Consider the following 22,870-nt stretch of genomic DNA (forward strand, 5'->3'; position numbering starts at 1 on the left):
AAATAAAAAAATGAAGAAGTGTGCTTCTAGCACACGAAAGCTTACATTCTGAATAAAACTTTGTTGGTCTTAAAGGTGCAACTGCTTTGCCTAAATGCATACTGAGTCATAAAATCAGCATTGCTGTCAGATGGTCCCCAAGCCTTGGCTTACAAACCTCCCCAGAAGCCCTGTTTTTGGCTGCCTTGGGCAGGGTGGGAGTCCTCGTTCAGGTTGGCACAGCCCCGGTGGCAACTTAGGTGTCTTGGAGAGAGTGCTGCTCCAGAACTTTTTAGAAAGGAAATTTGGAACTCTGCAGGAAGTGGGTGCGTAGCTGGTGCTCTTTATGACACTTCTTTGCCTTTTCCCAATATATATGCACATGCAGGGGGGTTTTTTAGCAGGAAGGCACAGGAACGCAGTTCCAGAAGGCGTGGTGCCAGGGGTGTGTGGCCTAATATGCAAATGAGTTCCTGCTGGGCTTTTTCTGCAAAAAAAAAGCCCTGTGCACATGTTCCTCTCCCTTAAATCCCACAGTGATTATAAGCCTGCACAGAGGGGATCAAAAACGCCTTCAACTGTAGCAGACTCTCAAAACAAAAGTTGTGTAATGTTTTAAGACCAGCTGAAGTTATGCAACAGTCTGGGTAAATTTTGGAGCACTCCAAAACTCTTTGTCAGGTTGGACATTCTGAAGGGGTGTGGGGAGGGGAGAAGGAGGTGTTTGTTTTGGCATATCCAGCCAGATGCAAAGTTGTGAAGACCTCCCAAACTTGCCCTGATAAATAGTGTTATCACTCTGCTTCTGGCAGAGAAGAGTGAGCAAGTCTCAGAGGAGGGCATTTAACAATACTAATACCCAGGGCTTTTTTTGAGCAGGAGCACAGTTCCGACTGGCTCGGTGTCAGGAGGTGTGGCCTAATATGCAAATGCATCCATGCTGGGCTTTTTCTATTTAAAAGCCCTATGTGAGACCATGGTGGCATCAGGGGTGTGTGGCCTAATGTGCAAATGAGTTCCAGCGGGGCTTTTTCTACCCCAAAAGCACTGCTATAATACCACGGTGCTGTAAAGTGCCATTCAAGTCATAACCGACTTACGGTGACCTCGTAAGGTTTTGAAGATGTTCAGAGGTGGCTTGCCATTGTCTGCCTCTGGCTGTGATCACATGCACAAAATAATGCACTTTCGATCCACTTTTGATGCACTTTCAAACTGGATTTCACTGTGTGAACTAGCAAAATCCTATTGAAAAGTGCATTGGAAGTGCATTATTCAGTGTGTGTGAAAACAGCATCTGTGTAGCAAGCAACCCTGGATTTCGTTGATGAGACTCCCATCCAAATACTGAGGTCAACCCTGCATAGGTTCCAAGATTAGCCAGTTTGGACTTTCCAATTCGGGGGTGGGGGGAGCAATGATGCAAGGGAAGGCTTGAATTTTTGAATTGCGCTTTTTAAAAAAAAAGCTGGGGGAGGGGGAAACAGGCAGTGCTGGCCTGGGCTTTTTACACAAGCGCGTTATTTAGTGTGTGCCAACGCATCCTTGGTCTGGAGGCCTAGGCAGTGGTGGACTGGCCAGGGCGTCAGCTTGGCTTTTGGCAAGTAGGCCCCTGATGAAGTGGGTCCCCTTAAAGATTAGACAAAAAGTTAAAAATGTTAATGTCCTTTTAGTAGCTTGAAAATTTAATAGAAGTTCCAATATTATTACTGTAATGCAACTAAAATTTACGTTGTGTTTAGGGTTGCCAGCCTCCAGGTGGGATAAAGCCTAGAGTTCCGCAATGAAGAATGAAACAACAGCAAAAAAATGTGGAAAAATAACGAAAGAATCCTGAAAATACTTAACAGTTCAACAATATAGATTCAATGGAAATTCAGCACTGTTACAATACAATTCATTACACTTCTATGAAAGTTCATTCTATTCTACAAAAATTCATATAATACTAATGCAATGTGCAAAGACAGAATAAAAGTTCATAAAAAGACTCTCTGCTTGTGTGTGTCAATTTATTGACTTTAAAACTCTCCTAGACATTCACCCAACTCAGCGGGAAGAAGAAAGTGCCAGTGCAGTCCGAATTTCGAATGCAGACGATTTAAGTTCTGGAAATTCTTTCTTCAGTCTTGCCGATTGAAGCTTATTTTGACCCACTATTTTCAACAATTTCACAATTGATGAAAATTGCAATTTAACAACTGCAAGATTGAAGAAAGAATTTCCAGAACTTAAATTGTCTGTGTTTGAAATTGGACTGCACTAGCACTTTATTTCTCCCGTGGAGTCGGGTGAATGTCTATGAGAGCTTTAAGCAAGCAATTGACACAAGCAATTGACACAAGCGGAGAGTCTTTTTTATGAACTTTTTTATGCAATGTCTTTGCACATTGCATTAGTGTTATATGAATTTTTGTAGAATAGAATGAACTTTTGTAGAAGTGTAATGAATTGTATTGACACTGCTGAATTTCCATTGAATATATATTGTTGAATTGTTAAGTATTTTCAGGATTCTTTTGATATTTTCCCACCTCTTTCGGTGTTATTTCAGCCCCCAGGTGGGGCCTGGGGATCTCTGGCTTTTACAACTGCTCTCCAGCTGGCAGAGATCAGCTCCCTTGGAGAAAATGCAATCTATATTTACCTTTAATATCTATTGCATACTGCTAGTCAAATGTACAATAGATATACACTGCAAATATATACATTTATTTTGCAAAAGTCTTAATTGTACCTTTTCCCCACCTATGTTTTTTTTTATTTTCTTTATTTTTTATAAAAATGAAATGATGGCCTGTGAAAGAGCTAAAATGTTTTGGCAGATGATTCAGCAAGAGATTTCTAAGATCTTGGGATATGAGTTTAACAAAGTTGCAGAGACTTTTTTGTTGGGATTACAAATGGAAAAATTTCCAAAAGAAGATAGAACTTTAATCTGGTACTTGCTCTCAGCTGCTAGGACATTGTACGTGCAGTTGTGGAAGCAAGAAAAAATACCAGAGAAATGGGATTGGATTATAAAAGTTATGACATGGAGTGAAATGGACAAATTAACAAGACTATTAAGAGACTATGATTTAGAAGTTTTTAAGATGGAGTGGAAAAAGTTTAGAAGATATGTAGAAAAAGAGTGGAAAATAAAAGGACATTGGACAATTTTTGATGATTAAGTTTTAAATTTTTGTTTTAATAGTTAAGGGTACCTTTAAATATTTGCATTTTAAGTAAATAACACTGGCAGGGTCAAGTAAGGGGTGGGAGGGGTGGGTAGAAAGTAATATATGGGGTAGATAAAAGAAGTTTTTAAAGACGTAAGATATAGATTTATTACCATATGTTACCAATAACATTGTTTTAACCAAAAAATGAAACGATAGCCTTAGAGTTGTGGGTGGGCCCCCTTTGTCTCCTGGCAACCAATATTTTTAAGAGCCAGTCCGCCACTGGACCTGGGGAGTTTTCCCGAGCCAGCCAAAAACACCAGCCGGTGCCCGTGGGCGCGCAAAGCAAATGCGCTCGCAGCGGCCGCCGCCTGATTCCTGTTGTCAGGGAGCGCACGCGCGATGGCGCCTCGCCTCCAGCCAGGGGCGCTCGATCGCCTGCCCTTGGAGAGCGCTGACGCGGGCGGCCTCTTCTGATCAGGCACGTGCGGCCAAGCGGAGGAAGCCGGGCGAAGAGGCTGCGGCGATGCTACCCAGGCAGGGAAGGAGGCCAGCGGCGGCCACGTAACTGTTGTTGTCCTCTTGCCCGGCAGCCGATCGCCGCCTCCCCCGCAGCCCAGTCGTCCGCGGGGGAAGGCAGGAGGCTTGAATCCACCCGGCGGACGCAGGCCGGCTCCCTGTGGGGGGCGCCCTCCTGGCCCCCGCCGCGCGTCCTCGGCTCCCCTTTGGAGACGTGCAGGCGCGCATCCCTCCCCGGCCGGGCTTGGAGACGCCGCATCCTCTCCTGCCTGCTGCAGCCCTCCCGCCCAAGCGCCTCCCCTTCTGCGGCTGCACACAGGCCGCCTCCCCCCCCCGCCTCGGCTCGCCGGAGCCCGCCCCTTCTTCGCCAGCCGGCCTGGAGCCCGAGGCGGCGATTGGCTCGGCGCGCTGCCTCTCCCCACCCCCCTGCCGCTTCCCCCGGCCTCCCCGCCGCCGCAGCGCCTGGCCGGCGGCCGCAGCCATGAACCCCTTATTCGGCCCCAACCTCTTTCTGCTGCCGCAGGAGCAGGCGGGCCTGGGGGGCGCCGCGGAGCAGCCGCCGCCGCCGCCGCTCTTCGCCTTCGATTTCCCGGACGGGGAGCTGGCCCCGCCGGCTTCCCTGAGCGGCAGCGGGGCCCCCTTCGCGGCGGCGCCCCCGGCCGCCATGGCGCTGCGCAACGACCTGGGCTCCAACATCAACGTGCTCAAGACCCTCAACCTGCGCTTCCGATGCTTCCTGGCCAAGGTCCACGAGCTGGAGCGCCGCAACCGGCAGCTGGAGAAGCAGCTCCAGCAGGCCCTCAACGAAGGCGGGCCCCGACGGGGCGGCGGGCAGCGGCGCGACCAGGCCGTCCAGACCGGCTTCGTTAGCCCTATCCGCCCTCTGGGCTTGGCGCTGACCGCCACTAGCGGCGCCCGGCCGGTGGGCTTCGGTTGCGCGCCGTCCAGGGGGCCCAGCTCCCCCAGTTGCCACCCGCCGGGAGCCCCGCTGACGCCTACCTCGGCCGCAGCCGCTTCCTTGCCCGGCGGCGCCTTCTCGGCCTCCTCGCGCTTCTTGCCCGGCACCATCTGGTCCTTCTCGCAGGCTCGACGGCTGGGGCCCGGCCTGGAGACCACCCTGGTGCAAGGGCCCGGCGTCTCCTGGGTCCACCCCGACGGCGTGGGCGTGCAGATAGACACCATCACGCCCGAGATCCGGGCGCTCTACAACGTCCTGGCCAAGGTGAAGAGGGAACGGGACGAGTATAAGCGCAGGTGAGCCTCGACGGGGACGGCTACGGAGGGGGTGACGCAGCCGGAATACCCGGCTCTCTTTTCCTCTGTCGGGGCTCCAAGCGACCTTTCTAGTGGTCCGAGGGAGTGCTATGTGTGTCAAGAGCCCTGGCGACAATCGGGTGCCAGCCTCCAGGTGGGACCTGGGGATCCCCCGGAATGACAGCTAATCTCCAAGGACCCTAGTGCCAAAAGCAGAGATCAGTTCCCTTGGAGAAAATGGATGCTTTGGGGGATAGATTCTGTGGCACTGTACTCCACTGAGCCCTCTGTCCTCCCCAGGCTCCATCCCCAAATCTCCAGGAGTTTCCCCACCTGGATCTGGCAACCCAAAGTCCGTTATGAACAAATCTTGGTTGGTCTTAAAGGTGCTACTGGACTCCAACTTTGTTCCATTCCCCTCCGATGGTGGTGGGATGTGGCAACCCCACCCAAGGAGATCCTTTGGGTCCTGTGTAATGTAACCCTTCCCCCCATAAAAGAGGGAGAAATGGGCCCTTGGAGGTAATTGATGGGGCAGTTTGGTACCCCCAAGGAGTTAACTGCCTCACCTCACAGATGGCACACTTGTGTCCTTTCATTCTGCCATCAGGAATAGCCTAGCCTGCAGAATTCTGTCCCGTTTAAAAGTGCAAGTTGGGAAGCAATTAAGTCCTGCTCTTAAAAGGGCACATCTGCCCCCTCCCATTCATGGAATTAGAGCAATCTCTTCCCCCCCCCCCCCGTCCCCTCCCAGCATCATCTTGGAGCTCTGGTTCTGCTTTTCAGCCTCTTGAATTCATCATTCTCCAAACATTGTGTAAGTCACAGTACCCTTTTTGCAGGCTTTGGGGGTGGAGGAAGAAAACTGCAGAACAGTGAAATGCCCTCTGATGGAACTGGTAGCCTGTCCAAGAACCTGAGCTCTCGTTTCCATTCGCTCTGTTTTCCAAAGGTGCCCACCTAAATCTGCTTATTTGTTCCAAAGCCTTTGCCACCATCTCGCTTAGGGCGGCAGCAAGTGAGTTCCGTGGCAGGTGCTGATCGGATTTAGGAAGGTGCTGAGGCACCAAAGTGGCATCTGCTTTGCTGTATGTGTATTGCTTTATATGGCACCTTTCCTGGCTTTACTTCTCAACGCCTTTGCTTGTTTCCATTGGCAAAAGCCTGGGCCCTGCCCAGTCTATATTTAGATAGTTGCAGGGAGATGGGAGAGCAACAAACCAAACGGGAAGAAAAGGAGAGAGAAAGAGGAACAAAAAGAGATGGGTAAACATGATTAGTCCTGACCTGGGTAGCCCCAGTCTAGGCTGATCTCATCAGATCTCGGAAGATAAGCAGGGTCAGTTCTAGCTAGTGTTTGGATGAGAGACCACCAAGCAATACCAGTGTCTCTGTACAGAGGCTGGCAACGCCAAACCCCTTTTGCTTCCTGCCTTGGAAACCTCTTGAAGTCATCCTAAATCTGCTGTGTTCTTTCTTTCTTTCTTTCTTTCTTTCTTTCTTTCTTTCTTTCTTTCTTTCTTTCTTTCTTTCTTTCTTTCTTTCTTTCTTTCTTTCTTTCTTTCTTTCTTTCTTTCTTTCTTTCTTTCTTTCTTTCTCTCTCTCTCTTTCTCTCTCTTTCTCTCTTCTTTCCTTCCTTCCTTCCTTCCTTCCTTCCTTCCTTCCTTCCTTCCTTCCCTCCTTCCCTCCTTCCTTCCTTCCTTCCTTCCTTCCTTCCTTCCTTCCTTCCTTCCTTCCTTCCTTCCTTCCTTCCTTCCTCAAACACAGTTATGCATGTGTGTTCCACCAGAGAATAAAGGCGAAGGGGCCAGCCTGATACAATGCTGCACACACCCTTAAGTCTCTTTCCCATCTGACAGCAATGAAGATCCTGTGAATTTAGGGGGAGGTATTTGTGAGTTTCCTGTATTGTGCAGGGGGTTGGACTAGATGACCCTGGAGGTCCCTATCAACTCTATGATTCCCCCCCACAATGTATCTTCATCAAAAGCAGAGCGTTTTAACAATGCAAAAGTGGCTGCATAACTTCTTCTCCATTTTGACCTAAAATCGTCCTCCCTGCTGCTCTTTTGCTAGGGATGGTGCCGGGGGAGGGGGGGGAAGAAAATACAGGTTTGTGCCTGTCAAGGTACCTCACCTGTGTGGCCCTGGCTAGCTGGATCTCAGGAGCTAAGCTGGGTTGACCCTGGTTAGCGTTTAGATGGCAGACCACCAAGGAAGGCCAGCGTTGCTGCACAGCAATAACAGACCACCTCTGAATGTTTCTCACCTTGAAAGCCCTGCAGGGTCACCAGAAGTCGGCTGTGATTTGACAGCACTGCCACCGCCTGCTCTTCTGTTGCAGCTTGGGAGAGCAATTTCGAGTAAGAAAAATGGCTGGGAAGAGGCAGGCCCTCCCTCCCCTTCTGAAATCACAAGGGTGGCAACGGCTTCATGGCGGAGGTGGGAGGAGAAAGAGTTTTGGGAAGAACACCTGAACGTGGGGGTGAGAGAGGAAGATCTGCTGTGCCTGTGAAATTCCAGGCCATTTAAACATACCAGGGCTCTGGCTGCATTTTGCAGAGTGGGCATAGGGGTGGGATTCTGGTCCAAAGAGATGCTCTCTTCCAGGGCTTTTTTTGTAGCAGGAACTCCTTTGCATATTAGGCCACACACCCCTGATGTAGCCAATCCTCCCAAGAGCTTACAGTAGGCCCTGTACTAAGAAACTTGTAAGTTCTTGGATTGGCTGCATCAGGGGTGTGTGGCCTAATATGCAAAGGAGCTGCTGCTACAAAAAAAGCCCTGCTCTCTTCTAAATGCCACTGGGGTTGGTCTATTGCTATTTTCCACCCTAACTGAGGGTGCAAAATAATATACATTTGGAGCCTGGAAAAGGGCTTTAAAACAAAGGATGGTATGGGGCACGAAGAGGCTGCTGCAGATCTGAGTTAAAAAAGCAAGAGATCTGTCTGATGGGGCATCCTTCAAAGCAAAAAATGTGCAAGTGAAGAACGGTTACTGACTTGAAGGCTCTGGTGGCAGAGAGGGCTTTAGGTGAAACAGAGACTTGAGCATCCTCATCTTTTTGTGGTGTTTGGGTAACGGGCAAAGGTGATACTTGAAGGAGTGCGGGATGCACATATGATGGTCACTTGTGCTGTTGTAGCAGTTCCTACTTTGCCTGTGATGCACAGAGGCACCCACAGATCCATAGTAGACAGGGGCTATAGGCAACCGTGCCGACCTGATGAAAACCAAAAAGCCTTTTCTTAAGAACAACCGAATGCATGAAGCAAGCTGAAGGAAGGGTGTTGGAGGACTGTTTTTGTGTTGTTGTGGTTGGTCTTAAGCAGGGGCGACCAAACTGTGGCTCAGGAGCCACGTGTCTCTTTCAAACACATGGTGTGGCTCTCAAAGCCCCCCCCCCCCCCACCAGCCAACTTGGAGGAGGCATTTGTTCCTTTATATCATTTATCCAAGCGAGCCAGTCAGCACCAGCCAACTTGGAGAATGCATTTGAAGTCAAAGTTGCTTTCCTTCCACCTCTCCCTCCCCCATCTATTTTCCTTCCTTCCTTCCTTCCTTCCTTCCTTCCTTCCTTCCTTCCTTCCTTCCTTCCTTCCTTCCTTCCTGGCCAATGTATGGGTTTCCCAGAAGCCACCTGCCATTGGAAACATGACACTGAGCTAGATGGGCTTTGGTTCTGATCCAGCAGAACTCTTGTGTTCATATTCGTGGAAGCAGCCATAGCCTGTGCGATACAGGGAAAGAGATGCAAACATTCTTAATTGGCACAGGTAGTCTGACTTTGCATAATTCATCTCTAATACCAAGGTCGGGTTATCTGAGTGCAGAATTTTTTTCAAACAGTAAGTGCAGATTATATGCCTCTCTGAACGAGAACTGCCCTCCACATAGATGTGCACTCTAGCAAATTGCAAATCCAGAAACTAGAAAATTCTGGTCACAATCCTGTTGATCTGGTATATGTTTGCAGGATTGGTGTTCCAAATCTGATCGCTCTTCATTGATTGGCGTTAATATTTAATCTTCCTGTCTGTTATAATGATAGCCTGTCTCCTGTTGCAGAGAAAGCCAATAAAGCACTTCTCCCCTCCTCCCTTTTCTCAGAGAAGATAAGTGAGAGGTGGATGGATGCTCCTTCCTGGCATAGCAAGATGGGACTTTGTTGGGATGGAGCCACGCCCTACCCCCTGAGGCTGTGTGACATAATTCAGAGAGCTTTGCCAGTGGCCAGTTTTGATTGGCTTAGGCAGAGCAAATAACTGTTACCTGTTAACTGTTAAGGCCCCGTGGCACAGAGTGGTAAAGCAGCAGTACTGCAGTACTGTAGTCTGAACTCTCTGCTCACGACCTGAGTTTGATTCCAGCGGAAGCTGGATTCAGGTTGCCGGCCCAAGGTTGACTCAGCCTTTCATCCTTCCGAGGTCGGTAAAATGAGTACCCAGCTTGCTGGGGGGAAAGTATAAAAGACTGGGGAAGACAATGGCAAACCACCCCGTAAAAAGTCTGCTGTGAAAACTTTGTGAAAGCAACGTCACCTCAAAGTCAGAAACGACTGGTGCTTGCACAGGGGACCTTTCCTTTCCTTTCCTTTCCTTTCCTTTCCTTTCCTTTCCTTTCCTTTCCTTTCCTTTCCTTTCCTTTCCTTTCCTTTCCTTTCCTTTCCTTTTCGGAAAGGTAACTCTTCATTTATGCACACACATGTGTGCAGGGGTCATTTTGTTTATTTATTTTTATTTATTTTATTTCATTCGATTTATTTATTTTATTTCATTTTATTTATTTTATTTCATTCGGTCTACCGAAGCGGGGTAGAAAAATAGGTGGCAGAGCTCATTAGCATAACTCATTAGCATATGCCATCCTGCAACCCAATGCAAGAAAGGAGTGCCCCGGGTGAGCGAGGCCTGCTTCGGCTGGCTAGAGATCCAGCCAGCCCAAGCAGGCCTCACTCGCCTGGGGCTCTCTTAGGCCACCCCCCCAGTCAAAAGGCCAGCAAGCCACCCGCCACCCAAAATCATATAAGAAGTGGGAAAAGGGTGGCAAGGGCTTCTCCAGGGATTAATGAGGGCTGCTCATTCCAGCCCCTGGTGGCTGGCTGGCTGCCCGCTCTCCTAATCCAAGGATTGTTATGCAGTTGCACCTATTTTTCAATGGACAAGGTAGATGGGGAGGAAGAGAGGGAAGTGTCAGAAAGATTCAGGAGCTGTGCTTCTGTGAGTTCCTGCTGAATCTGAGGCGTGCATGCGTGTAAGAAGGGTCAGAGGGATATGGCAACTGCTTTGCATGCAGAAGGTCCTTGCTTCAGTCCCCAGCATCTCTAGCTAGGTGATGTCACATCACTTCACTGATGTGAAGGACCCCTGCTCAGGACCCTGGAGAATGGCTGCCTGCCAGAGGAGAGGAGACTGACTCGGATCGACTGGTGGCCTGATTCGGTAGAATGCAGCTTTGTGTGTCTCCAAGAGAACAGAATTTGGAGCAAAGAACCAGAATGGGTGGTGGAGGCTGCTTTTTGTTCTGAAAGCTGCTCCAATTGTGTTTCCCCTTGCTGGCTTGTGTAACCTTGGGGTGTGTGTGTGTGTGTAGGTAGGTTACTGGAAAAAGGTGGATCGGGAATGGATCAAGGCCTCCCCCCCCGCCTATCCAGTTCATTTTGATCCCATCCTTATTCTTTCAGGGCACACACCAAGCGTCTCCTTTCCTCATTTTATTCTGTGATGTAGGTTAGTCTGAGAGAAGGTGAGTGGACCAAGGTCACCCAGTGTCCCTTGGGGCAGAAGCAGGGCCTTTTTTTTAGCAGGAATGCAGGTCTGGCTGGCTTGGCATCAGGGGGTGTGGCTTGATATGCAAATAAGTTCATGCTGGGCCTCTTCTACCAAAAAGCCCTGTGTGGAACAATTATGATGTCAGGGGGTGTGGCCTAACATGCAAATGAGTTCCTGCTTGGCTTTTTCTACCAAAAAAGCCCTGGGCAGAAGGAGGACTCAAACCCACATCTCTCAAATTCCAGCCTGCAGTTCTAATTTCTGCTCCCAATCTGCCTCTATCACTTCTTTGTGCTTTCCAAATTCTCCCCTCATTTGATGCTCTGCTTGTATTTTGTAATTAACCCCTCTTCCCATTGCTTCACATACCAGAATGCAAGATCTTTTGGTACCTGAGGAAGGGAATCAACATATCACTTTACAAATAGATGTCCCCTGAGGAGACATTTTGCTCAACAGAACCTGCAAGGCGGATTCTTTTTTGGGGAAACTTTTTTTTTAACTCCAGCCTTGTGCCTCTGTACCTATGGGAATTTATCTGTAACTTGAGGTGAAGCTACCCAGTTTGGCTTTCACTGACTTTACACCTTGTGCGAATTTATCTACAGAATAGTTAATACAAATGACTACAAAAACTCCTATGCACTTGCCCTGTGAACCTTGCTTGAGTAAATAAAATAAAATGATAAAATTTCAGAGAAAGACGGGGAAAACTGCTGCCCTTTGTGATTTCAGTGGAGACACATCAGTTTGGTTTTTTCCCTTGCTGATAGGAACTAGGGTATGAACATATGAAGCTGCCTTATACTGAATCAGACACTTGGTCCATCAAAGTCAGTATTGTCTTCTCAGACTGGCAGCGGCTCTCCAGGGTCTCAAGCTGAGTTTTTTCACACCTATTTGCCTGGACCCTTTTTTGGAGATGCCAGGGATTGAACCTAGGACCTTCTGCTTCCCAAGCAGATGCTCTACCATTGAGCCACCGTCCCTCCCCAGGGTATAACCTGACACCAGTGGCACTGCTTTAATATTTGTTTGCCCACTGACACTAGGCATAAAATAATGGATTGGGGGGAAATATTTTCCCCCCTTCCTAGCCCCATTTATTTTGTAATATCCAGCCTGATGAAGAGTTCTGGTGAACTCTTCACATACAACAAAGTTTGAGTCCAGTAGCACCTTTAAAGACCAAAGAATAAGATTTTGTGGGCATGGACACAAAAGCTTATACCTTGAATAAAACTTTGTTGGTCTTAAAGGTGCCACTGAACTCAAAGTGTGTTCTGTTCCTTCAGTTCAGACCAACACGGCTAGCCACCTGAATCTGTCTTCACATACAGGTTTGTACAATGTTGGTTAGTCCAAATAAAAGGTATTTCATGGATTGTGGCTTCCTTCCATGCTTGTAGAAAGTTAGCAGATAAAGCTTTTGTTTGTACAGAGAAAAAGAAACAGATAAATCTTCAGCTGCTTTATTTCTGTGTTCCAGCCAGTCATTAAAAGCACATGAACTGAACTAGTAAAATAGTTGAGAACTCTGAGGTAAACAGGGCATGTGGACATTCCAGACACATGTTTCTCATTTGTTCTGTGTGAATCCAGCATGTAACCTGTGAGAGGATGTGCGTAAAGGACTCTTTGTGTTTAGCATATGTCTTGTCTGTTTCCTCATCACAATTTCAGGGAATGAAGTTACTCTAAATGCGCCTCTCTCTAGCTGAATTATGGCTTCTCCCTCTTTTCAGTTTTGTTTCCTTCTCATGAACCCCTCAGTTGCACTGCCCTAAAAGAAAATGGAGTCCATATGGAGACAGTAATGTGGAGTTTGGAAAATTCCAGAAAGTGTTTCAGTTTTCAAAACTGAAAGTTTTGCAAAGTGGAGGAAGCAGAGAGGAGGCACTGCAGACTTCTTCCACGCAACAAGTTGGGGATTTGAACAAACTTCAACAGGACATTGGGTCCATCTCCCTAACCTTACTTTTTCTGGTTTGCCAGAAACATTAGGCTTGAAACATGGTTTGGAAGATTATCTGGCGCCCTAAATACAGCATGGTTTGATTTGGCATGTTTATCCTGACTTTCATTTTGTAAACAAATTTTAAAAGCGCCCGATGCTAATTTCTTAGGCCAGTGGCCACAAATACTTGAACCGAAGTTTCTGAGGAGGTAAAAATGAATCACGCGTGAACAAAATGTTATATTGAAACAAACTCAAAGCTTTTTGTGAAAACAATTTTATTGGCATACATAGTTGGATAGACTGTAGCTGTAGCCTGTTCTTCCCTTAAATTGTTTAAGAAAGAAAACCCAAAGGCACAGAACATTGATGATGAAAGTTTAAGCACACCCAAAGAACTGTGCATGGTTTGTCCACCCATCAAAAATGAAGTCAGTGAGATCTCTTGCATTACTTTTTAGTTCCATATAAGATTGGTGTTTTCAATCACCTTCCCTCCTATACATAAGATAATACTTTTAGCTTTGAATCAAAACCAATCAGATGCTTTCATACCTTGGATTTGAAAAAAAAAGATTTTTTTCTGATATCTCTACAGATCTTTATTTTTTGTTCCAATTTACATTTTTTGAATTTTTAAAACTTAACTGACAAATATAATAAACATAAGGGGTTTCATTCCAAACATTACAAACAATTAGTGTGTGAGATCAGCATATGTATCCATAAACCAACATTCAAACAAAGTTACAAAGGAAGTTACATATTAGTATATTGGTTAGTCCATCTTTGTCAAATTTACATTTTAGGTTTACTGAACAGTTAATGAAAAGTGAATGATCCTTAATCTAATATCAGTGTTTATCCCTTATCAGTATTTTAAACACTGTAAAGAAAAGGATTATGATATATATTTGTGGTTTTTATCCCCCTTCCCATTTGCGAATAAATAAAACCTACATGTTCTTCACATAGTTCCTTGGGACAGTCATTTGGGGGGGGGGGGAGCCTAAATGACAGTCTTGAAACTGTCAGGTTGCCTAATACTCAGTTGGTCATGGCACCCTTAAATTGCTGTTCATTTTATGGAATAAGACATTTTAAGAAATGGAGCACTTTCCATTGGAAAAGTTTCTTGTTCACATCTCTGCCTTAAACTGTGTCAAATCCAGGGAAAACTCCATGATAAAATTTAATCTTTAAATTCTGAAAGCTTGACCTTCTTGGTACTTAATTCATTTCCTTAATACTTCAGAAATAATGAAGAGAGCAGTTTCTTTCCCGTCCTCTGATACAAGACCTGAATCGACATTACTTTAAAACCAATGGGAAAATGTAATAGCTTTGCTCTGTAAAACATAAGAACGACATTTTGAGGGTACCGAGAATTCGACTGGAGATATTCAATGCCCTGGTACCTCCTAGCGGAAGTACAATAACCATAATTCCCTGGAGAAAAAGAACTAGGAAACCAGTTTAAGCCTTTATTGTCAATAAGACTTACTCTTTTATCTCACATTCCTTCTTAGTGGAGCTGAGTGCGCACATGATAAATACCAGAGTGGTTAAATACTTGCAAGCTTTCCTGAGGCATTCATTTGGTAACAGAATGGAGTCCATCTAGCAAAGAAATTCTTGCATCCTATTTATCATTAGCGTATCTGGGAATTGCATTCCGGTACATTGTGTGTGTGCAAGCTTGGTGCTCTGGATAACTGTTGTGCTAGGGGATTTCAACATACATGTATGTATGAAGTGAGCGCTGTTATTGCTGACCCCAAAAACTAGCCCTCTGAAGCAGAGGGAATTGTTATAACAGAATAGTTCAGGAAGATAAAGGGAAAGGGACTGCTGTGCATAGCATGTAGGGACTACATTCCTAGTAGAGTCTACATTCTTTAAGGTTTGAGAATGATGCCCGGAGGGTTACATCTTCAGCTGCTTGGATTCTTTGGGGGTTTGTTTTGCTGCATCCTTGGATGTCCAGCAAGGAAGCCCACAAACTGAAGTTCCTTCAGTAGTCAAGGTGTGAGCTTGGAGAGACAGGAAGGATCACACAGGGGAAACTGTTCGCTCTGGTACTGTTTGGTTGTCTGGCCTGCCCTGGAGAAGGAGGGGGTGGAAGGGAAGTGGCGGGGAAGGCCTGTTCGTGGGGAGGGAATGGTGCATTGCAGATGAGCTTGAGAAGCTGGGTCAGGAGAGAAAAGGAGGCAAAGCAAGGAGACGGGGAAAGGGAGGCGCCAGGTTTTCCTGTCTGATTCTAGAAACCTGCAGCTGTCCGGCTCCCTTGTTAGTTCTTTCGGCAGCTGACAAGGCAAGAAAGTGAAGCTCGGAGCAGACTCTGAGCTGGACGGCCCGTGGGCCGGAGGATTTAAGAGAGGGAAGGATGGGAGACATCACAGTTCTGTGTCCCATCTTTCCGTAGGAAAGCAGGTTCCTGATATTCCTCCTGCAAAGGTCAAGAAAAGGAAGGAAGGATGAAAATGCGCTTGAATCTCTTGAGGCTGGGGTCACCTTGATCAGGAAGCAAATTGTTATCCACCCCTGAAAGATCCCCTGACGTTCCTGAGTCTGCCCATTTATTTCCTTCTGTGTAAGTGCATTGAGGAGGGGGCACGGGTGCCCTCCTTCCTGCACACGTAGGGTTGTTGACCTCCAGGTGGCACTTGGAGATGACCCACTCTTACAGTCAGGGCCTTTTTTGTAGAAAAAGCCCAGCAGGAACTCATTTACATAATAGGCCACACACACCCTGATGGCGCCATTGTTTAACACAGGGCTTTTTGTAGAAATAACCCAGCAGGAACTCATTTGCATATTAGGCCACACCCCCTGATGCCAGACTAGCCGGAACTGCATTCCTGTGTATTCCTGCTAAAAACAAGCCCTGCTTACAGTTGATCTCCAGACTACAGAGATCAGTTCCCCTGGAGAAAATGGTTGCTAAGGGGGATGAACTCTATGGCATTATACCTTGCTGGGGTCCCTCTCCAAACCCCAGACTCCACCTCCCCCAAAATCTCCAAATGTTCCCCACCCCAGAGCTGTCAACCCTTTGCATAGCCCTTCTGAAATTTCTGAAATGAAATTGTGGAGCAGAGCAGTTGGGTTAGAACTGATAAAAGGAAGTCCTTCTTCACCCAAAGGGTGATTAACACATGGAATTCACTGCCACAGGAGGTGGTGGCAGCTGCAAGCATAGACAGCTTCAAGAGGGGATTGGATAAACATGCGGAGCAGAGGTCCATCAGTGGCTATTAGCCATAGTGTATTGTTGGACTTTCTGTCTGGGGCAGTGATGCTCTGTATTCTTGGTGCTTGGGGGGGGGGGTGCTTCTAGTATCCTGGCCCCATTAATAGACCTCCTGATGGTGCCTGGGTTTTTTGACCACTGTGTGACACAGAGTATTGGACTGGATCGGCCATTGGCCTGATCCAACATGGCTTCTCTTATGTTCTTCCATTATACCGATGGGCAGTTTGTTGGTAGGATCCCAGTACCATTACAGCCCAATCCAGACATACATGGCGGCCGGCCATGGCATAGCTGCCGCGCTGCTGGTAGACTTCCTGAGGACTTCGGCATGCTGGAGCATGGGGAGGGGAAAGGCGTAGCTTGCCGCGAGGGAGATGGTTGCCATGGCAACGCTGCTGGTGTAGGCATGCAAGGGAGGTGTAGGCAGCCGGAGGGGAAGGACAGCCCACCCACCCCCATTGGCCAGTCCTGGCGCATGCGCCGCGGCTCATGACAGGGATAGGGAGAGGTGGCCCCAGAGGGGCTGATAGCCATCCCCAACCCACCCCCAAACTGAGATCGGAGCCAGTGATGGGCAGACCATCACAGGCAAAGGAGAGACGGCCCACCAACACGGAGAAGGAACAGGAGTGAGGCTGGGCATGTGCGCATGAGAAGCCTGGCTTGGTGGCGAGGCGGGGGTGGGGGTGGGGGTGAGACAGGCCTGCACAGGACCACGGATAAGCCATCAATCCCCTCACACTGTCCCGCTGTCAGAGACTCTGCCAATGGCAAGCAGGCAAGCAGAAAGTGCCAAGTGCTGTCATAGATAGTGGCTGGAATGTGTGTCTGGGAGTGAGCAGCCTAGCAGCAGACACCCCCCCACCCAGAGACCCCCTGTGTTGCCCTGACGCCCCCTGCCATGTGTACGGAACACCTCTTCCAGGAGCCACAGAACTCAGAGTGCGAATGCATCAGCCGCGGAACTCTTGAGTTCACTTCATCAGCCCCCCTTAGTGCCCTGCACACTTCATCAGCCCCCCCTTAGTGCCCTGCGCTCAACAGCCCTGTGGGGTCGGGTAGGCTGTCATCCTGGGCAGGCTGAGGGGTGGCACTCCCCTCCCCTGTCCAGACACGCGGGGGGGCAGCATGGCGGCTCATAGACGATTCTCCCCTCCAAAAAAAACCAAGTCTGCCCACTCGCCTAGGCATTCCCTCGGAGAGGCCACTGACGGGGAGGGGAGTTGCCCAGGGAACGTGGCACAGATGCCAAGCAGGAGAGACAACAGAGGGCACAGCTCACTTTCAACAGTCTCCCTGGTGCGTGCTGGGCTGTCTCGCCATGGGCGGGGTTCCATTCAGAGCAGCGGGCAGAAACAGCTGAGGGAGTGGGGGAGCCATGGAGCGACACACATGGAAGCCTCTGTGTTGGAGTCCCACCTGCAAAACGGAGATAGAGATCAAGAGCACCTGCAGAGCTGGAAGAGTAGGCTGCGTTTCAGCTGGATGCTCCCTTAAAGGGACAGTCTCTGACCCACCTCCCCGCAACAGGGTAGCTGCCACACACACACACACTGTGCCCTGCCAGGGGTTGGGAATGTGGCAGAGGGCAGACGAAGGGAAGGGAGCAGGCGGCAGCACAGGGGAGCAGGGTCAGCAAATGCCCCCTGCCGGAGCCCACTGCCTGGTTCAAGTGCTGGAGACGCTCGCGCACCAAGTGGTTGAAAGCGAGGGGAGGGGAAGGCTGGGAGGGTGGACAGTGGAACTTACCCAGCCATGGGCAGCAGTCCTGGCATGCAGAGCCTCTGGGAGCCCGGAACCTGTGGAGACCTGGAAACAAGAGCCGTTAGCCCCAGGGGAGAGACCTCTCTCTCCCCCTCACAAGTCAAAGATACTGTTAAAGCAACTGCGCAGTTCAAAACCCATCACCAACGTGCCTGCCTGTTCCTCACTCTAAGTCTGTATGGCCCAGAGCTCGCCGGCAGAACTTCCCGCCACGCGCTCCTCTTCCTAACAACTGAGTTGTGCAAGGCCAAAGCGGAAGTATTTCTAGGAGGGGGGAGACTTCGATTTGGTGCTGGGGAGGGGGCTCGTCAGCCTGAAGCACAAGGAGATTGGCAAGGCAATCCCACCGCTCCAGTGGCGGAGGCGACCTTTGTTTTTGGTTTCAACGAGTGCCTATGGGACACACCACTATTTTTGCCGGCATAACGTTGTGCCTCTGGAGGGCGGGGCATGTCCTGGGCCAAACTGCTCAGAAAGCTGCCTAAGCCTGGTCGTGCCCCCAACTCCACCCCCTTTTCCACCTGAACACCCTGCTCCGCCTCACTTCTGCCTACACTCGGGCGCAGCCCTCAGGCGCTGCTGCCCTCGGGTGGCCCCCTGCCCACGTAACTCCCCTCTGCTGTGGCGGTACCAGCCGTACGTCGGTGCAAACCCTTCCTGCGCCCACATAGTGACTCGTCTGCTCACAAAAGACTTTCCACACACCCCCCCCCCCGGATTGTGCTGTTAGTGACTCTCAGTTCCTCTACTCTAGTGTTGTTGATAAATTAACGGCAGTCACAGACTTCTAATCTCATATTTGTGATGCATGATAAAGGACAGTGCATTTGATCCCGTACTATAAATACGACATTAGAAGATTGTGGACCAGCGTTAATTAATTAAATGTATGTTTTGATAGCTGGCCATGGAGCCAGCTTTAAAAATCGATAACCAAATTTTGGCTTGCGGACATGTTTATAATAAGTTCAGATTTCATCTGATTAAAACCAGGCTATTTTGGAGGAAGTTTGCTACAATTAAAATATTTTTTTTAATTAAATCAGTGAATGAGATGAGCAAGCTGAGTCTTCTGCCAGACAGGCTGCTTGGCATGGGCTTTGCTAGAGGAAAAATCCCACTTAAATTAGGCAAGGCAAAATGGCAGTGCAGCTGAGCAGGAGGAAAAGGAGGACTTAAGAACATAAGAGAAGCCATGTTGGAACTGGCCAGTGGCCCATCCAAACCCTGTGTCACACAGTGGCCAAAAAACCCCAGGTGCCATCAGGAGGTCCATCAGTGGGGCCAGGACACTAGAAGCCCTCCCACTGTTCCCCTCCCCCCAAGCACCAAGAATACAGAGCATCACTGCCCCGTGTTATAGACCAACCCATGGCACAAGAATATAAGAGAAGCCATGTTGGATCAGACCAATGGCCCATCCAGTCCAACACACTGTCATACAGCGGCCAAAAACCCCCCAGCTGCCTTGAAGATGTCCATCAGTGTGGCCAGGACACTAGAAGCCCTCCCACTGTGTCCCCCAAGCACCAAGAATACAGAGCATCACTGCCCCCGACAGAGAGTTCCAACAATATGCTGCGGCTAATAGCCACTGATGGACCTCTGCTCCATATGTTTATCCAATCCCCTCTTGAAGCTGTCTATGCTGGCAGCAGCCGCCACCTCCTGTGGCAGTGAATTTCTTTTATATCACTGTTTTAAACTGGCGTTTATTTTATGCAGTGGTAAAAGATAGGGCTGTCCTGACCTGAAGGCCCAAGCTTGCTTGTTCTAGTCAGATCTCGAAATCTACGCAGGGTTGGGCCTGGTTAGTGCCAGTGTTCCCTCTAAGATGAGTTTGTGTAAGCTAGCTCACTGTTTTTTTAGCCTCTGGCTCACACATTTTTGTCTTCGTTCAGAACCGATCACCCCAGAGCAAACTAGTTTATGCAGCGGACAAATGGTTCACTCACAACTTTAACGCCAGTAGCTCATGAAGTAGAATTTTTGCTCACAAGACTCCATGGCTTAGAGAAAGCATCGGTTAGCGTTTGAATGGGAGGCAACTGAGGAAGCCCAGGGTCACTAGGCAGAGAAAGGCAATGGAAGAAGCACATCTGAATGTTTCTTGCCTTGAAAACCCCAAGTCAGCTATGACTTGATGGCAACTTCCACCACCGAACGATAAGTCTAGAGGAGAGAACAAATGTCCACCTGAGAATTCCTGCAGATCAGACAAGAGGTAATGTCCCTGATGTAGTTCTAGTTACCTGACACCATCAGACCCTTCCACTTCTCTCTGGGTGGAGGTATATATTCACTTTAAAATGTGGGTGTCAAACATGTGGCCCGGGGGCCGAATCAGTCCCCCAGAGCACTTTTATCAGGCCCCTGAGCAACTGGCTGTCATCTGCTTCCTTCTCCCTCTCCCTTGCTTCCTTCTGCATAACAGCTTGCTTTGCAAAGCTTGCTCAATCAGAACTACAGAGCAAAACCTCTTTATTTTCTCCATTGGTTGAGGTTCCTCCCTTGGGGAGGAAGGGGGGGGGGAGGCGGAGCATACTTTGCCAGGCTCTCTCAATCGCAGAGCAGAGCTACTGAGCCAAGCTTCTCTTCCTTTTATTAGCTGAGGCTCCTCCTCCTCCCGGTCCTCTGGGGAAGGAGGGAAAGAACCAGAGCTTCCTTTGCCCAGTTCCCTGGATCCCATGGGAGAGATACAAAGAAAGCACCTTTAAGACCGACGAGTGCTAACGTTTTAAGCATGTTTTATTTTAAGGTTAAAAAAAATAAAATCTTTGTGTTTGTCTCCTTTATAAAGTTTATATCTCTGTTACCTAATCTTAGATAGGCACACACATGGTCTGGCCAGACAAGGTCTCATTTATGCCAGATCCAGCCCTCATAACAAATGGGTTTGACTCCCCTGCTTTAAAATAACGCTCTCAGCGGGGACACGGATGGGCCAGCATTTGGTTGCAGATCCAAATCCACATTCGCTTCTGCATTTGCTGTAGGTAGAGCATTAGGACAAGCTGTGGAAATCCGTGGTTTTAGATGCCGTTTGTGGGCAGGCCGCGGGAGAAGGAGTCAACATGCAGTGTTTTGGGTATCAAGAATGTGCTTGTGTCGACCCTTGGTTTGTGAGCTGCCCTGAGCTTGCCTTTGGCAGGGAGGGAGGGAGGGATATAAAATAAATAAATAAATAAATAAAAGAACCCCATGACAGATTCCAGGCACCCATGTGGGGTGGGGGGTGGGGCTCCTGAGCGGTAATTCAGATTTTGCAGAGAAATTGGTGTTCCAATTCAAACTAGAATTGAAAAAAAAAATTCCCAGTTCTAGTTTAAGTAAAGAATTGAAATATTTGAATAATGTTAGCCAAAGGACACACATGAATAATGTTTTAGCAAAGGAAGCAAATGCATCATGTGGAAACCTGTACTGTGTACGAGCAACTGGGATTTGTCCATTCTTCATATCCCATATTTATTTCCCTCTTAACACAATTGATCTGCAGAGCAACAACCCTGACCACTATAGATAAGCAGACTATGTTTATGTGTATGGAGCCCTGCATCACTGCTTTGGGCTTCTGTCACTTCTGAACTGGAAGGAAATTTCAGCAGCTTGGATTAGGAGAGTGGGGTGATAATGTCTTCGGGTTGCCACTGCCAGGTCTGTGTTGGAAAATGCCTGGAAACTTTGGAGGTGGATCTGGGAGACGGCAGGGTTTGGGGAGGGGAGGGGCCTCAGCATGGTCCGATGCCAGAGTCCACCCTCCAAAGCAGCCATTTTCTTGAGGGGAGCTGATCTCTGCCAGCTGGAGATCAGTTGTAAAAGCAGGAGATTTCCAGGCCCCACCTGGAGGCTGGCATCCCAAAAATGTCTGCTGCTGGGGAATCCTACTGAAGCCTCTGGGCTCTTGGTGCTCTTGCCCAAAGCGAAAGGCAGCAGAGGATTCCCGTATGACTCTGCAGCTCCATCAGAGCCACTGAGAGAGGTTCTGCATAGCAGATAATAGGAATAAAACACCCCAGCTGTAGTCAGCATTGCCAGCTGGGCATTTGGCAGGGTGTGGAACATGCCGGTGTAATGGCAGTCTGGGAACAGTTACGTCATTGCTGCAGTGGGCAAGCCAGACTTCTTGGCTAAGAATGCAAGGAGAGCCCTGCTGGATCAGACATCCATCTCCACCCCAGTGGTCAACAAGAAGGATTGCAGTCGAGACATGGAGGCCAAAGTCTCCCCCCATCCTCAGCAAGTGATACTCCAGGCTGCATGGGCGCTGACCCCTGGCTGTTTGGCAACCTAGGAAAGGCTAACTTCTGGCGCCACCCCCCTGCACTGATAACATCACCGAGTCTCATGGGGGTGCCCCCAGAAGGCCAGCACTCTAGGCAGTTGCCTGGTTTGCTTAGGGGCAGAGCCAGCCCTGCACAGGAGCTCCATTCAGCTGGTAGCTGTGGACAGACCCTTTCCACCATTAATTTGTCAAGTTCCGTGTTAGGTGCTGTGGTCACATTCTGGGGCAGAACATTTCCCAAGGTTATGCCCAGGCTTTTTATTGAGCAGGAACACAGTTCCGTCTGGCTTGGTGCCAGGGGGTGTGGCCTAATATGGCAATGAGTTCCTGCTGGGGGTTTTCTACCAAAAAGCCCTGTGCAGAACAATGGTGACATCAGAAGAAGACTGCAGGTTTATACCTGCCGTTCTCTCTGAATCAGAGTCTCGGAGTGGCTTACAATCTCCTTCCCCACAGCAGACACCCTGTGAGGTGGGTGGGGCTGAGAGGGCTCTCCCAGAAGCTGCCCTTTCAAGGACAACTCCTGCGATAGCTATGGCTAACCCAAGGCCATTCCAGCAGCTGCAAGTGGAGGAGTGGGGAATCAAACCCAGTTCTCCCAGAACTGGGGAGTGGGGAATCAAACTTAACCACTGCACAGACTGGCTCTCAGTGGTGTGGCCTAATATGTAAATGAATTCTGCTGGGCTTTTTCTACAGAAAGAGCTCTTGTGCCATATTTTTATGTCTGTCCTGAATCTTGCTTGGACAGCATGGCTAATGGAGTTGCTTTCCTGCTTGCTACTCCGTAGACCTCGGACAGCTGAGTGCCAGGTATAGACATGGAGGAAGGAACAGGGAGTGCTAACTCTGGCAGTCCAGAAATGGATGAGGCCTACCCCAGTATAGCAAAGGAGAGGTGGCAAGCATGTGGGGGGC

The 22,870-nt window shown here is 48.7% G+C and overlaps 1 protein-coding gene across 1 annotated transcript in view; it reads left to right on the plus strand.

Annotated features, from left to right (window-relative positions):
• The first annotated feature begins 4,081 nt into the window (after positions 1 to 4,081).
• Positions 4,082 to 22,870, plus strand: part of IFFO1 (intermediate filament family orphan 1) — a 51,045-nt gene continuing 32,256 nt past the window's right edge. The window contains exon 1 of the mRNA XM_060236913.1: positions 4,082 to 4,916. Coding sequence (XP_060092896.1) covers positions 4,144 to 4,916 — 773 coding nt within the window. The 5' untranslated portion in view covers positions 4,082 to 4,143. The remainder of the gene's footprint in view (positions 4,917 to 22,870) is intronic.

Source organism: Heteronotia binoei, chromosome 4 (genome assembly GCF_032191835.1).
Source record: "Heteronotia binoei isolate CCM8104 ecotype False Entrance Well chromosome 4, APGP_CSIRO_Hbin_v1, whole genome shotgun sequence".
Lineage (NCBI taxonomy): Eukaryota > Metazoa > Chordata > Lepidosauria > Squamata > Gekkonidae > Heteronotia > Heteronotia binoei.